The sequence below is a fragment of the Solanum lycopersicum genome, chromosome 3, assembly GCF_036512215.1.
Source record: "Solanum lycopersicum chromosome 3, SLM_r2.1".
In the NCBI taxonomy this organism is placed as follows: Eukaryota; Viridiplantae; Streptophyta; class Magnoliopsida; order Solanales; family Solanaceae; genus Solanum; species Solanum lycopersicum.
Genome location: NC_090802.1, coordinates 47,485,545 through 47,503,683, shown reverse-complemented (window position 1 = coordinate 47,503,683; position 18,139 = coordinate 47,485,545). Strand labels below are relative to the sequence as shown.

Here is an 18,139-nt window from a genome sequence, read left to right as displayed (position 1 = left end):
AGATGACACTCAAAACTATGCTTTACATTACAACAGATATCCAGCCGTTCTTGAAGGATATAGTGATGCAAATTGGATTACTGGGTCAACTGAAACAAAATCCACAAGTGGATACATTTTTACTATTGGCGGAGGAGCAATATCTTGGAAATCATCCAAACAAACATGTATAACTCGCTCTACAATGGGGTCTGAATTCATTGCTTTAGACAAGGCAGGTGAAGAAGCTGAATGGATCCGGAATTTCTTAGAAGATATTCCATTTTGGCCCAAACCAATGGCCCCTATATGCATACATTGTGATAGTCAAGCTGCAATAGGAAGGGCTGGAAGCATTATGTATAACGGCAAGTCTCGTCACATAAGACGAACATATAACTCTGTGAGACAACTACTCTCTAGTGGAATTATCACAATTGACTATGTGAAGTCAAAAGATAATGTGTTGGATCCACTTACAAAAGGCCTAAATAGAGAGGGAGTTGAGAAATCATCGACGGGAATGGGACTATGGCCGAGAACAAGTCATCGTGGCGGTAACTCTACCTAGAAGACTGGAGATCCCAAGATCTAGGTTCAAGGAGATAAAACAAAGTCATTGATGACGGTTCAACATTGTCAAAGGAAAAATAAAATAAAATGTTATTATTATTTTATGGTCCATTCTCATGATGAGACAATGTTTAGTAACTAGGATAAAGACATAAGGACATTTTAATGGTTTCTAAGTTTGATACAAGGAATATCAAATGGTGTATCTATGGGATAACACATTTAGAAATCACTTATGTAAGTGTGAAGTGTAAGCCGCTTCAAGGAGAATCTGGTAAGCCCAGTTCTTTAAGCACTTACTATCCAAGATGTGTTCATGGCTGAAACGAACAAAACAATGAGAACTAAGAACAGTTCAAGGGTTGATTGTGTGACATATGTTGTCTAGGTATACACCAAAGCTCGACGGTTCAAAAATATCAAATCTACCGATTGACCGAGTATATCCGATATATGTTCACTACGGAAAGTTTAAAGGGAAACCTATTTATCTAGATGCGATTAACCTTTACCTACAAGACACACAAATTTTTTTATGCATATGTTTTAACAATAGCCTTCCCCATTCATGTGGGGGATTGTTGGGTTTTAGCAAGTGTGAATGGGAAAAGAAAAAAGAGAATATCAAAAGTGAGGGAACTACTTTGGAGAGAAAATGAAAAGTCATTTGCAAAGTGCAAATGAAAAGTCATTTCTTTGGATTTGGATTTGGATTTGGCAAATGATGTGATTGATTGATAAATTTTTTGGACAAAATTTATTTAATCAATTTTTGTTAAATCAAATAAATCCTGTTAATATTATCTCTTATAAATTTGCGGGTAACAGTAACATTCCGAAAAGTCGTTACTTTCCAAAAAATAGTTATTTTTCTAACAGACACAATTTTTCAAAAAAGTTGTTATTTTTTCCAAAAGACACAACTTTCTGGATAAAATGGGTCTGAATAGATTTCACTGAACAGACATGTTCCTTGCTGAAAATGGCTATAAAAGGAGGTCAATTTTTGATTTTTTAATCACTGAAATTTTTTCATTCTCTGCATTTATTTTTCTGTCAAATAAAATCAAAGTGTCGATCGACTGAGTCTGTGTGACTTGTTGCTGTTCTTAAGTTCGTTGAAGTTAAAGAAGTTTGAGGTACCGCTATTTCTTTAACAGGTTTAATCCGTTTTATCTTGGGAGAAATTAATCCATAACCTTGGGTACAGTGAGGGGATTAAATTTCTTAAGGACACACAGTAGTTTCTGTGGACTCGGATTAATTCTTGTATTCTATATTCTGCTTCATCTTATTTCTGCTTCTGTTTTTGTTTATTAACTTTATAAATACAAGTTATTGTAAGAATAACACTCGTCACATTCTAGCAACACATTTTTCTCTTTACTCGATCAAGCTTCTCAACAAGTGTGTTCACATCCTCCTACACACTCTATCGCTCCACGGTCATTATCAAATATTCCAGTTACATCATTTATCCCTTCATCAGAGCAACCTAATCATACAAATGTGCCTTCTTCTGTACCCTCTTCAGCTCCTCTACAAATAGAGCATGTACCATCCACTAACCCACCTGAGAATCTACCACAATTGACTGATTTCTCTTATCCGACCACAACTCCTTCCTATTTTCGCCCCTCTGCCATCATACATTTGTTCGAAGTAAAACCAAAAGCTCTTATAACATCTCGCCATTCTCTACCTCCTGATCCCTATCGCATTCCAGAACCTACAACTTATCACCAAGCCTCCAAGTTTCTTGAGTGGCACCATGCTACGCGGACAAAATTTTTAGCTCTTATGCGAAATAAGACAGGGACATTAGTTCCTCCACCGTATAACTCTAACATTGTTGGCTGTAAATGGGTCTATAGGATTAAGAGGAAAGTCGATGGATCAATTGAACGTCACAAAACTCGTCTTGTAGCTAAAGGTTTACACCAAGAGGAGGGTGTTGATTACTTTGATACCTTTAGTCCCGTCATTAAGCCCACAACTGTTCGACTAATCTTGTCTTTGGCTGTGACAAACAAGTGATCTGTTCGGCAACTTGACATCAACAATGCATTCTTAAATGGTGATCCATCTGAGCAAGTGTTCATGGAGCAACCGAAAGGATTTGTTGATCCTCATCGGCCCCAATTTGTATGCAAATTGACCAAGGCATTATATGGCCTCAAACAAGCACCACGTGCTTGGTTCAATAAGTTGAAGGTTTTTCTCCTTGGCATTGGCTTTGGCTCTTGTTTATCTGACTCTTCTCTCTTTGTGCAGCATGCTTCTAACCATACAACATATGTTCTTGTCTATGTGGATGACCTTATTATAACCGGTAGTGCTAGTGATTTCATCACTACATTTATCCACATTCTTGATAAGCAATTCTCTCTCAAAGATCTTGGTTCTTTAAATTATTTTCTTGCTATAGAAGGTTCTCCATCATCAAATGGGATCATTTTATCTCAAGGCAGGTATATTCGTGACTTACTTCGTTGAACAAACATGGCTGATGCTAAGCCTATTTCTAGTCCGACAGAACTTGGATCACGACTAATTCTTTCTGGTGATGCTCATTTATATCGTAGTGTCGTTGGTGCTCTTCAATATATTACAATCACTAGGCCGGAAATATCTTACGCAGTCAATCGAGTATGCCAATTTATGCAATCACCCACTATTGCTCATTGGTCAGCTGTCAAACGCATACTTCGATATCTAAAAGGATTAATTCATGATGGCCTCTTCCTACGACCTATGTCTGATTCTAGTCTTGTGGCCTTTTCGAATGCTGGTTGGATCTCTGATCTTGATGATAGTCGCTCCCAACATGACTTTGCACTATTCTATGGCCGTAACTTAATCAGTTGGTCTTCGCGGAAACAAAAGGTTGTCGCATTTGCAATTACTGACTTAATTTGGGTCCAACAATTTATCAGTAAACTACATGCTCCTCTCGCTGCACCTCCCATAGTCCTTTGTGATAATCTTAGTGCACAACTTTTATCTTAGAATCATGTTATTCATCAACGATCAAAGCATATTCGTCTTGATTATCACTTTATCTGAGAGATGGTTGAAGATCAATCACTATGTTTCATCTCAAAATTAGATTGCAGATTTCTTTACCAAAGCACAAGTCAATTCTTCAATCTTCGAACCAAGCTCATGGTTCGCTCCAGAACATGATCTTGCAGGGGGCTATTGAAGTCCATTATTGTCGCTTATTCATTCTAATAATAGGATTACTCTTCCTTTAGAATACGTAGTAGATAAATAAGGATTCTTATATTAATCATAAACATGTAAAAAGTCTATGAATACAAAGCAAAAACGACAGAACTATGATTATTGCTCATATTTTCTCAAACTCCTCTTGTTCTTAATCTTATTATAAATTCACTTTTGAGTAATATAAGTGTGTAAAAGATTGTCAAGCGTGTAATTGACTTTTCGATACAACTTCTAGGGTGAATTTATGCCTTTTTCCTAAAAAATTCTATGCAAAACGTGCTATAGTTTACAATAGTATAAAAGGAAAACTACATGAACACAAATATATATTAGTTAATTAATTAATATAGCTACAGTTTAATTAAATTATCATTCACCATTAATTTACAATCATAATTACGAGGACCACATTCAAAATTTGTATAATTTGACTCTCAATGGTATAGATTAAGAATTTGTATAATTGGATTCGTAATAGTAATAAATCCAAAATTTGTGTATGCTTACTATAGTTTGTATATACCTATCGTATTGATACAATTGATTTGTTTACGTTCTGAAAAATTTCTAAATGTTTAAACACATTAGTAAACATTTATATTGTTTATATATTGACATGCGAATTATACAAATATCCCTAACAAACAAAATTATAGCAGAGCATAATTAGGCAAATTGTAACTAAAGAGACTTGCTCAGTTTATCTCTCGGCTATTTATGAAGTTTTCTAGGATAAACCGTCCTATCACGTAGAGCAATCAGATTGCTAAAGGGAAAAGAACAGCTACTACAAAACAACAGAGTAGTCATAAAAGATTTAACGTAAAGGATACGAAAACCAAAGTATGACACTAGACTTAACAATCTGTTGCATTAACAAGTAAAATAAGTAGACAAAACTCAGGTAGAAAGCAAAGCATATACGATATTCTGTGGCTTCATCAACCTCCCTTGAAGTTGGCTAAGAAAAGACATTATAAGATCAGAAGTCTTCATAAGCTCCCAGCCAGGGCTTTGATCAAGTAATAGGAATGCAACGAGTGATGTGAGTTCGAATACTATTGCACACAACCTGATGATTATATAGAGAAGAGCTATGCACTAAGTTTCGAACCATGCCCCACTAGCCCTTGAAAATATTTTAGTTTTTAAAAACAATCACAATTTTTATTTGAATAAAACAGAGGCTACAATTCAACTGATATAAGCCTTGTTTAAACTACTTGGCACCAAATTCCTCTAATAAAATCATTCAACTCAAAGTTTAAACCTTCACAACCAACCTTATAATCTCAATGGTCAGTGGAAGCAGGAACACGATTGAGCTTTTAAGACTTGTTTACGTTGGATATGAAAGCCTAATTTTAACAAGATGGATTCATACAGCACACAAAAAAGGCTGATTCGCATAAGAAAGAAGAAGATTGGACTTCAGGTCTAAAAGAACCTATTCCTATGTTAAGAAGCCAAGGAAATAAGATTAAGTACACAAAATCAGACATTTTACGGGGAAAAAGAAAATGGATCCTGCCCAACTCTTTAGTAACACTGAGTAGATAAATATCATATGAAAAGAAAAAACAGTAATTACTTGGGGACAAATATTCACCTTTCTGCTTTCACCAAATCTACAGACTATTTTTTAAAATCAGATTTCTACAGCCTATTGCCACACAACTTTTCTATATCATTTTTATCAACCAGAGTTTAACCATCTCAATCAATATTTTGTGGTCTTCATTGCCTCTTATACAAACAACATGCTTTAACTTTATTTGAATAGAAGTTGAGAGCGAACGAAACAAAACCAAACAACTGTTGCCTAACTACTTGAAAAGAATTCCAGCAATTACTTCATCGCCTCTTACACAAACATAAACAGACAACAGACAAAGGAACATGCTTGAACATAATTTGAATAAAAAGATGAGAGCGAAAGAAACAAAACCAAACAAATGTCGCCTGACTACTTGTAAAGAATTCCAGCTATTACATTATATACTTCAATACTAATACATCAGATAAAGATGCTTCCATTTTCCACCTTTGACCAACAAATTCTACACTTCAAAATTATATCACCACAATAAGAACACAGAAATCAATCCAAATAGCAAGATTATCAATATCTAAGTCAATTTCAAAAACCTTTGTCTGGACTTGGAAAACTCAAGACAAATGACAGTGTTAAGCTCATTGTCCAACTACTTACAAAAGGCATATGTGTGGATAAATGTAGCTCAGGAGGCATGTCGATAAGTTAGAGAATTGTAGGAGGGACAGAGTTAAGCTCGAAGCAGAAGAGAGGAAAAATGCTGTCATCGATTAGACTTAATACATGAGGAATAAACATCTTTTTCCTAAGTGAATAATTCTTTAGTGGACAACATCTCATCTCATTTGGGTTACATAGAGTCGGGCTCTGATGTATCTCAGCTCCACATGACGAGAAATGTCAGCAGGATATAAGGAAAAGGCTGGGTCAGGGGAATTACATTTATCATTGGGTAACCCATTTTTACCCATCCTAACTGTATAATCCATTATGAATACAACTCAAATATAGGTTGAACAATATGTATACTGGCAGTTAAATATAATCATTTTGGGTATTTAATTAAAATTCCCAACTTAATCTTATAGACCAATTTAGATCCATATTCTATGCTTCAGTCATCATCTGAACCCTTCATGCCTCGATCCTAAACTGTCACCAGAAGAAACACCTTTTATTCCTTTCTAATGCTAATATTACATTCTTTTGAAATCCTTTTAACAGTAATATCACCAAAAACCCGTGTTGAATCCCACTAGGATTCCTGTCTTCAACTCGACAAGTTGGCATTACTGGCACTTCCTCTTGAAGAGAGACTAGCCAATATTATCCAGAAACAATTTTGAATGCACGTTCAATAGGCAAACTTGCAAGAAGATTTGAATCAAGATGGATGCCTAAAACTATTCGCCCAAATGACAGACACCTAAATTCTCTACACATCTGTACATCAAGATACCCACAATCTATTTCCTTAAGATCATTTGTTACCAATGCAGATGCATCTTAATTTTAAAATTTGCATACACTAACAGTGCATCACATAAGAAGTAAACTACTACCAACGCAGAGATACATCCATCATTTGCACATATTTTGATGAAACAGTGCAGGCAACAAATAATATGCCTTTAGAATTAAATAAGACACATGTGGCGTCGTCCAAAAAGAATACATGGTGCATTAAAGCACATAACTATAAATCATCATTATAGGTTGGTGATGAGACCGGCATTGGTTTCCGGATAGAAACATAATTAGAGATGTTCACTATACATAATGCAAACTGTGATATCCCTTTGCAACAAGGAACTTTATTTCAATTTCACAACTGCTGCTAAACAAAGCAACTAGGTTGTCAATCAAAAACCAGACCATCGATTTGATGGCAAATTTACATGACTATACGGGGATGAAAAAGCCATCCTCCATCCCACGGAATGAAGTTTTCCAAGCAATATATACATAGCAATCATTTATATGTCAATTTAAAAACTAAACAACCATTTCTTTTGCCTTAGATAGGCAAAGGCTATTCAACCTCAAATACTACCTGCACAAACCGAAAACTATAGGCAGCAGGCTGTAATAGTTAACTACAACACTATGCAAATCATCAAGAACAACAAAGAGGGCAACGAACCAAGCCATTTTCATTGCACTGTGGACATCTCCTGAGCTGTCCATCATCCTCATCAAAATATTTTCTGCTGCCATCACAATTGGAGCAAGGTAAGAAGCGCATGTCCCCGCATCCTTCACAAGTATACCCAGGTGGCCTAAGAGGTAATCCTCTTAACAACTTGGACAACTCGCCCACTTCATTCAATTGCTTGATCACTTCAGCCCCTCCAACATACTTCCCTTTAATAAAAACTTGGGGCAAAGTCACATTCTTCGGACCCAAAACATTCTGCAGTTCTTTTTTATACGCACTATCCATTGAAATATCTCTTTCATCAATTTTGACCCGAAAACTCTTAAGAATCATTCTAACCGTATAACAATCCTCAAACGTTCTCCTAATCCCACGAAGACTAGTAAAATATATCACAACCGAGTCCTCTGTTCCAGGCAAGGTACATCCAAAAGACGGAACCCTAGAATCAGAATTAAATGATTTTGCAGGCTTTGTAGGGCTTTGAGGTTGTAAATTGGATGGTTTACGAGATTCAAAAAGAGAACATAGTTTTTTGACGGTACCCTTAAAAGAAGATCCTAAAGAAGAGGTATGAAGCTTCTTGACAGAGCCATGCCGTTCAATAGAAGGAGGAGATGGGTAAAAATAAACAGTTTTTTCAGGGAATTCGATTGGATTGGCAGCGTTATGAAGCGTCATGGATCGATTAAACATGATGGCTGATTTAGGTTTATGAATTTCATCATCCCTGAAACGATCCATTGAAAGAGAAAATCAAATTGGTTTTAAGGGGTTTAGATAAATTGCGTGGATAACAAGCAATGGAATCCTAAAATCACAGGGAAGATGGAGATTTGATGAAAAAAAGTTTGTTATTTTTGAAAAAAGTGGAAAAGAGAAGCAGAAATGAAATGGAGGGGCATACATACATACATACATTCAAGACGGGGTGGGTCGGTGGGGTCCCTTTCGACCACGACTGCTTCACACACCTTCGCCTTTCCTTTTCTATCCGCAACTTACGCTCCTTCTTACTTTTTACATCAATTTCCTAAATATTACTCCTATTTTATTATATCTTCTCATTAATGTTATATATAGTTATATATATATTAGATGCGATTTTATTGTATTTTAATTTTTGTTAAATTTTAAATTTAGTTAAAAATCATATTTGATGTTTTTAATTATATTCAAAAGTTTTATTTTTGTTTTTCTTTAATTACATCAAAAAATTATGAAAAATTCTAGATGTAATAAGTGTTTGTTATGTGTAAGTGGTTCCAAAAGTTTGTATTGTGTTTTTCTTTTTTTTTTGATGATATTCATTCTTTTAAACTTTAGACTTCTAAATATATCTAATTTTCACCCGAGTTAGCATTCATTTTACTACGGTAATCAAAATTATTAATCACAATCTTAAAGTCATAAATATTGTTTTCACGAGAGGATTCAATTAAATTTTAATTCCTTAACGATGTAATCAGTGACATATTATACTAGTATTTGGTTTTCTTCTAAATCCAAACTAGATACTTTCACGATTCAACTAAATTTGTGAGGAGTCAATTTTGATAGTGACAACTTTTATTTTGAAAGCAATTTTTGAAATAATTGTTCGGGTATTTAATAAAAAATCTTCTCCATTCAAAGTAAACTATAGTATTATTACCTTTTCTGAAACCCTTTTTTTTTTCTTTATAAATACTAATTGAAATTAATAATAAAAGTAGTTCAAAAGAAAAAACATATATCATACAAAATTGAATGAAATTTGGAAAGAAAAAAAAGGAACAAACTCCTTTTCCCTGTGGGAGGAAAGAACCTAAATCAATTTAATGTAACCTTTAATAATGATAAGTGAGCTGCATTACATACTTTATCAGCAAAATTACTCGATAGGGAATAACATATGGACGAAAATGAAGATGAATAAAGTACTCTTATATATGTGGAATAAGGACAGTTACACGCATAGTATTATTTTAAACAAATTAATCATTGGACACATGTTTTGCACCTGGTTTCCAATGTCAACCATTTAATAAAAAAATTTGGAACTTTTTTTTTTTTTTAATAAAGTACTTAAAATCTTTCAAAATCAACATGGGTGGAATCAGCAGAAGAAAGAATTTTATTATTTTGAGCGATACTTTCAAGATTATCATATCTTCCTCATGATTATGTCTTTCATTTACTAAGAAATCTACAAATTGGTTTGCCTCCCGCCAAATTTGAGTAATGGTAACTCTATTGCTCGCAAGTAAATACAAATAATCTTTGTACTAGTCTTGAAAAAGTAAGACGGTATGTTCTCCTCTTCAATAAGTTTGACAATAAGAAGGCAATCTATCTCCATTTTTAGATTTCTACATCTTATTTCCTTTGCTAATTTCAACCCTTGGTTGATGCTCTATGGCTCTGTCATGACACTTGAAACAAGCTTCATCTTGTTGAGTTTTAGCAAGGTGTGAATGAAAAATTAAAAGAGAAAATAAAAAATATGGGGAATCAATTTTGGAGGAAAAATAAATGGCATTGCAAATTGCAAATGAAAATTCATTTATCTCATATTGGTAGAAGAGAGGAAAATTATTGCCTTTATATTAGGAAACACTTCCTTTAGTTCTGAAAGGATTTAGAAGAAGGTGGTCCTTAGGCAATTGTCGTCTTCGCTCGCTCGGATTTGGATTTGACAAATGATGTGATTGATAATTATTTAATCAATTTCATTAATTGATTTCTTTTTCTTATAAATTAATTCAGGATATTTGTAAATTAACAAAATTAAATTTGCGCAACGGGATTTATTTTGAAAATCACGTGTAACGATAACTTTTCCAAAAAGACGTTATTTTTTCCAAAAAGACACAACAATCTGAAATAACATGTCTGAACAGAAACATTTACACCAATATTGAACAGATGCATTCCTTGCTGCCAGTAGCTATAAAGAGAGACACTTTTTCGTTTTAAACAATGAATATATTTTCTCTCTGCATACATTTTCTTACAAAAATAAAATTGCCGACAAAATGATTTTTGTGGACTCGGATTGATATTTTCTGTTATTTTCATCTATTTTTTGTTTCTGTTTTTTGATAACCTGTATACAGGGAATAACGAGCTCAAGAAATTTAAATAGTTTTTGTATTTGAGGTTTCGAAAGATTAATAGCTCTATGATTTTTACTCTGTTTGAATTTTTAAAATTCATTCGATTAACGATTAAAATAATATAAAATATTTATCATTAAATCAAAACCAGACTGTGTAAGGATTTATTCTTTACTGTTAGTATTTAACATACTAAAATTGTTTGTCATTTGTAACAGAAAAAATGACAAATTTAAGTCAAGTAATTACTGTAAAAGTGAGTGCTATAACAACATCGGTTGCACATAATCGTTCAATTGCTACCCTTGAACCGACTGAGAAACCTGCAAAGTTCTCTAGAGTCGACTTAAAGAGATGACAACAGAAAATATTATTATATCTGACTACGTTGAATCTGAAGAGGTTCATTAGTGGGAACAATCCTGTTTTGTCAAATGAAATTCGACTGAAGAACAATTCATGGTGACAGAACATGAACACATTCAGATTTTTTGTGTAAAAATTATTTTTTGAGTGACATGCAAGATGATCTGTACAATGTGCATCTAATGTCAAGACCTCAAAAGAACTCTGGGATGCTTTAGAAAAGAAATACAAAATAGAGGATGCCGAAATGAAGAAGTTCATTGTGGCAATGTTTTTGAATTATAAGATGATATACAATAAGATCGTCGTCACCCAAGTTCAAGAGCTACAGGTCATATCATGATCTCCTTGTTGAAGGTATACATTTATTTAATGCCTATGTTGAAAATATAAGTCTATTCTCAATACTCACAGAATTTTTTAATATAGTTATTATTGTGAATGATGCTTTTCAAGTGGCAGTCATTATTGAGAAGTTACCTCCGTTGTGAAAGGACTTCAAAAACTACTTGAAACATAAACGTTAGGAGACGAATATTGAAGATCTCATGGTAAGGCTGAGAATCGAAGAGGATATCAAGGCTGCATAAAATAGATCACGTGGTAAGCTAGCACTATCTGAAGTAAATATCGTTGAAAGAGATCCCACAAAATCAAAGAAAAGAAATAAAACATCTGGTCCAAAGATTAATCCTCCCAAGAAGAAATTTAATGAAAACTGCTTCAATCGCGGCAAACGGGGTCATAGGGCTGTTGAATGCCAGGGTCCTAAAAAGGAAAAGAAGAAGGATTAAGCAAATTTGGCTGAATCCAAATAAGAGATGGGCAATCTATGTGCAATGTTTTCAAGTGCAACTTGGTTGGAATTCCAAGAGAATAGGTTCTGGTGCCTTATGCCATGTTTGTGCCAACAAAGAATTATTTGCATCATATACTCCAACACCTACAGACGAGAAGTTGTTTATGGAAAACCCCATTGTTTGAAAGGTGGAAGGAACTGCCAATGTCCTTTTAAAGATGACATCAGGCAAGATGGTGACATATACAAGGTTTCATATGTTTTTGAATTGCGAAAGAACCTAGTTTCTATACCAGTTCTGACCAAGAACGGATTCAAATGTGTATTTCATTGTGATAAAGTAGTAGTGAGTAAAAATGAAATGTATGTAGGAAAATGTTACCTTACTGAGGAGGCTCTTTAAACTCAATGTAATTGCAGTTGATATGAATAATAATTTTGCTTCTTCTTACTTTCTTGAGTCTAAATGCTTATGGCCTGAACGTTTGGGGACATGTCAACAACAAAACCTTGCGAAAATTAATTAAATTAAATGTTTTGCCTAAATTTGAGTACAATAAAACAAAATGTCAAGTTTGCATTGAATCTAAGTATGCTAAGCATCCCTATAAATCTGTTGAAAGGAATTCAAATCCCTTAGAACTGATTCACACTGACATTTGTGATATGAAGTCAACACTATCACGTGGTGGAAAAAATATTTCATAACTTTTATTGATGATTTCACTAGATACTGTTATGTCTATTTGCTAAATAATAAGGATGAAACAATATATCCACTTACGAAAAGCCTAACTAGAGAGAGAGTTGAGTATTCATCGACGAAAATAAAACTATAGCCGAGAACAAGTCATCATGTGAGGTTTCTCTACCAAAAAGACTGGAGATCCCAAGATCTAGATTTAAGGAGATAAGACAAAGTCATAGATGATGGTTCAACATTGTCGAAATTTATCATGGTCAATTCTCATGATGAGACAATGTTCAGTAACTAGTATAAATGTATAAGGACTTTTAATGAATTCTAAGTTTGATACGAGGTATATCAAATAGTGTATATACGGGATAACATAGTTAGAAATCACCTATGTAAGTGTGAAGTGTAAGCCGCTTCAAGGAGAATCCGGTAAGGACAGTTCTCCAAGCACTGATAACCAAGATGTTTTCATTACAAAACAATGAGAACCAAAAACAGTTCAAGGGTTGATTGTATGACTTATGTTGTCTAAGTATAAACCAAAGCTCGACGGTTCAAAAATATCAAATCTACCAATTGACCGAGTATATCCGATATATGTTCACTACAAAAAATTTAAAGGAAAACCTACTTATACACATGCGGTTAACCCTTACTTATGAAATACACAAGTTTTTCATGCATATGTTTTAAGTTAGTCATTTCCTATTTATGTAGGGGATTGTTGGGTTTTAGCAAAGTGAGAATGGAAAATTGAAAGAGAAAGTTGAAAACATGGGGGAACAATTTGGAGGGAAAATGAAAATTCATTGCAAATTGCAAATCAAAAGGCATTTCTCCTATATTAGTAGAAGAAAGGAAAATTGTTGTCCTTGTATTAGGAAATACTTCATTTAGTTCTTAAAGGGTTAAGAAGAAGGCGCCTCCTCGCGCCGTCGCTCGCTTGCTCGGCTTTGTCTTTGACTTTGACTTTAGATTTGAATTTGAATTTGAATTAGACAAATAGTGTGATTACTTGATAAATTTTTGAAAAAAAAATATTTAATCAATCTCATTAATTGATTTCCTTTCTCTTAAAAATTAATTAAGGATGTATTTAAATAACATAATTAATTTTGCGCAGCGGGATTTATTTTGAAAATCACGTGCAACAATAACTTTTTCAAAAAGACATTATTTTCCTCAAAATACACAATATGATGAAATGACATGTCAGAACAGAAGGGTTCACACCATAGCTGTCACGTCCTTGCTGCCAATTGCTTCCGATTTTGAACACTAAATTTTTTTCTCTCTACATACATTTTCTTACAAAAATAAAATTGGCGAGACAATGATTTCTGTGGATTCAAATTGATATTTTTTATTTTTGTTTTTTAGATAACCTGCATATGGGGAATAATACATCTTACCTGAGTACCCCTGCAGGGGGGGGGGTTAATTGATTTTTTTTTCTTCCATTTTTCTTCTTTAAATAATCGACTTGTAAGATTCACTAGCTGACTACTACATCCAAAGATAAATACTGAAAATGAAAGTGCAGAAAATAATATTGATACAAGATGTTTTTATACAGGTTAGGATCCAATGTGGATCTTACGTCCAATTTCCTTGTGTTGCAAAGATGTTCTCTTGTAGTGTTTGAATCTAGAAAATTTAGAATATAGTTCCTATGTCTATACTGTCACATTCGTGTTTACCCCCTAAACGTAACCGGCGTCGGCGTCCTCTTTGAGGACTAAGACTAGCCTCTTAGTTACATCATTACATTCATTACTTCTAATTGGAGGTTCACACACACACACACACACACACACACACGCACGTATGCACGCACGGGCACACGCGTGCACACACACACACACAGAGAGAGAGAGAGAGAGAGAAAGAAAGAGAGAGGGAGAGAGAGAGAAAATATCATAGTCATAATAGTCGTCTCATCTCATAACTATCTAATAAGAGTGTAAGAACTTGGGCATAACCCATACATCAAAGTAAAAACGCCTCACATGGGCTATATAATGTTTCATACTAAATGGAAATAAAGAACCATAAAAGTCTTTAACTAAAAAGCAACTCCATAAGCTAGATAGTGGCATCTCCCTTGGAAATTGAGGACCTATACTACTTAAATGAATAAGAGATATAAGCCTACTTGTCACGACCCAAAGCGTGTCGTGAGTGACACCCACATTTATCCTCCTATGTGAGCGCACCAACCAATCTAAACCCCAACATTTTAACCATAATAAACAGAAGACAATGCGGAAGACTTAAAACTCATTAACAAAATCAATAAATAACTTCTAAAACTCAATACTTATTATTCCCAAAATCTGGAAGTCATCATCACAAGAACATCTATCCTCAAGTTACTAATTCTAAGAGTATCTAGAAAGCTAGAATAAATAAAAAGCTAGTCCATGCCGGAACTTCAAGGCATCAAGACATGAAGAAGAAGATCCAGTCCAAGCTAGAAGCGTTAGCTCACCCTGAAATCCGGTGTAATGAAGACTGGCTAGAGTTGCGGTTGAGTTGAAGACGACGGTACGTTTGCTGTACTCCACAAATAACAAAGAAAGAACACATACAAGTAGGGGTCAGTACAAACACAAGTACTGAGTAGATATCATCGGCAAACTCAAAATAGAAAATAGTACATATCAGATAATATAATAAATTCAACTACAATACTCAACATGCGGCATTTACAGTTACCATAACCCTTGGTCACAACAACAAGCACATCAATGGGGACTCACGCCTCCCCATCATACTCATTTGGGAATTAGATTCATTAAATTGAGTATATTAACATCTTTCAAGATTCATTATCTTTATTTCTCTCGTGTCGGTATGTGACACTCTGCTCCATATACTATCCTGGTACTGAAACGTGGCACCTGATCCATAAACTATCCTGGTGTCGAAACGTGACACTCCGATCCTCATATACTATCCTGGTACCGGAAGGTGGCACCTGATCCATAAACTATCCTGGTGTCGGAACGTGACACTCCGATCCTCATATACTATCCTGGTACCGGAACGTGGCACCCGATCTATAAACTATCCTGGTGTCGGAACGCGACACTCCGATCCTCAGATTCTATCCTGGTACCGGAACGTGGCACCCGAGCCCCTAATCTCACTACATGTTCATCAAGCCTTCTTTTATACCAAGGCATCATCATTAACAAAGTAGATTAGGGTTTTTTTTCAAGATTTAGGATTCAATAGCTTCATCATGCTTATTTTATCACAATTATATAATCACATTCATGCAAGCATACAATTAAGCATATAAAAGGGTTTACAACACTACCCAATACATATCATTCGCTATTAAGAGTTTACTACGAACAGCATAAAAACCATAACCTACTCCCACCGAAGAATTTTGATCAAGCAAGCAAATCCTCAAGATCTTTGCTATCCTCTTCGTTCCTCTCTCTCTCTCGATCGTTTCTCCCTCTTCTCTCTATTCTTTCTATCTTTTTTTTATTCAAACCCTCTTTCTTTTACCCTAATTAACATATACTTAAGTATGAAAGATGATAAATTAACCCATTAATTAATTCAAGGTTATCTCCTTTAACCCTCAAGTAGTTAAATTATTAACATTAACTCACTAAATTTATAATTATAGCAGGAATAGTCCAAAACGTCCCTTAAAACATTTAAAGAAATCCGACTCAGCCTGTGATTACACAGCCTGTGACGGGCTGTCGTGCCTGCGACGGTCCGTCCTGCTGAGTCGTCACAGAGTTCAGAGACTAAAATTTACTGAAGAGTCTGTGACGGCCTGTCATGCCTGTGACGGTCCGTCCTGCCACTTCGCCACGAAGTTCAGAGAGTCGATTTCAGTACCCAAATTTCAGAATTCTAAGTGTTTTGGAACGAGACCCCCTCGACGGTCCGTCGTGCCTATGACGGTCCATCGTGGGATCTGTCGTCTCAGTCAGTTTTTCCAGAAATAAAATCTGCTGCTCAAAACGACTAAACAGGTCGTAAACAGGTCGTTACAATAGATACCAATTTACCCATCGTTTGTCCCCAAACGATCACGAGAAGAAAAACAAAGGCGAAAATGAGTACCTGAATATGTAAACAGGTGTGGATATCTTTCTCGCATATTAGCCTCCTTCTCCCAAGTGGACTCTTCAACTGGTCGATTCTTCCATTGAACTTTGATGGATGCAATCTCCCTTGATCTCAACTTGCGAATTTCTCTATCTAGAATGGCAACAGGCTCCTCCTCATAAGTCAAATTCTCATCAAGCAGAAATGAATCCCATCGAATAATGTAGTTCCCATCCCCATGGTATCTTTTCAACATAGACACATGAAATACCGGATGCACTCCTGACAGTCCTGGGGGCAAGGCTAATTCATAAGCCACTTTCCCTACTCGCTTCAGAACTTCAAATGGACCAATATACCTTGGGCTAAGCTTACCTCGCTTATCAAACCGCATCACCCCTTTCATGGGTGAAACCTTCAGTAAAACTTGCTCGCCCTCCATAAACTCCATGTCTCTAACCTTTCGATCTGCATATTCTTTCTGCCTACTTTGAGCCTCTAAAAGCTTTTCTTGAATAGATTTCACTTTCTCCAACGAATCCCTCAAAAGGTCAGTACCCCAAGGTCTAACCTTAAATGCATCAAACCAACCAATGGGAGACCTACATCTCCTCCCATACAATGCTTCGAAAGGAGCCATATCAATACTTGAGTGATAGCTATTATTGTATGAAAACTCCGCTAAGGGAGTTATCCCAATGACCCCCAAATTTTATCACACATGCACGAAGCATATCTTCCAACACCTGAATTGTTCGCTCAGACTGACCATCGGTCTGAGGGTGAAATGCAGTACTAAGGTCCAACCTAGTACCTAATTCAGCATGCAATGTTCTCCAAAACTTAGAAGTAAACTGCGTACCTCTATCTGATATGATGGAAAGTGGAACTCCATGCAATCGAACAATTTCTGAGATGTAGAGTCTGGCTAATGCATTGTAGGTCACCTTGACCGGGATGAAGTGAGCAGACTTAGTTAATCTGTCCATAATTACCCAAATAGAGTCAAACTTCCCCAATGTCTTTGGAAGACCAACCACGAAGTCCATTGCAATTCTCTCCCACTTCCATTCAGGAATGGGCATTCTCTTAAGTGTTCCTCCGGGCCTCTGGTGTTCATACTTTACTTGCTGACAATTTGGACATTTGGCAACAAAATCAACAATGTCGCGCTTCATTCTGCTCTACCAAAAGTGTTGCTTTAGGTCAGGGTACATCTTGGTTGCACCAGGATGTATATAATATCCGGAACTATGAGCCTCTGTGAGAATAGTGTGGATCAAATCATCAACACGGGGCACACATACCCTTCCCTTAATTCTCAAAACACCTTTCTCATCGATCGTTGCTTCCTTAGCCTCTCCTCGCAACACCTTATCTCAGATTCGGATCAGCTTCTCATCGGTAAACTGCTTTCCCTTAATCTTGTCAAGAAAAGAAGATCTTGCCTCCACACTGACCAAAAATCCTCCCTTCTCATTTACTTCTAGCCTCATAAAGTTATTAGCCAGAGTCTGAACTTCTCTAGCCAATGGGCGTCTAGAAACTTGCAAGTGAGCTAGACTTCCCATGCTTCCTTCCCTTCTACTTAAGGCGTCTG

The 18,139-nt window shown here is 35.5% G+C and overlaps 2 protein-coding genes across 2 annotated transcripts; one reads left to right on the top strand and one right to left on the bottom strand.

Moving 5' to 3' along the window:
* Positions 1–3,054: 3,054 nt before the first annotated feature.
* Positions 3,055–3,561, top strand: LOC109119733 (uncharacterized mitochondrial protein AtMg00810-like). The gene has a single exon (XM_019212648.1). The coding sequence runs from the start codon at positions 3,055–3,057 to the stop codon at positions 3,559–3,561; it is 507 nt and encodes a 168-aa protein (XP_019068193.1).
* A 3,571-nt stretch (positions 3,562–7,132) lies between these two features.
* Positions 7,133–8,391, bottom strand: LOC101265209 (uncharacterized protein At5g39865). The gene has a single exon (XM_004235022.5). It carries the CDS (start codon positions 8,238–8,240, stop codon positions 7,455–7,457), a length of 786 nt encoding a protein of 261 aa, XP_004235070.1. The 5' UTR covers positions 8,241–8,391; the 3' UTR covers positions 7,133–7,454.
* Positions 8,392–18,139: the final 9,748 nt, after the last annotated feature.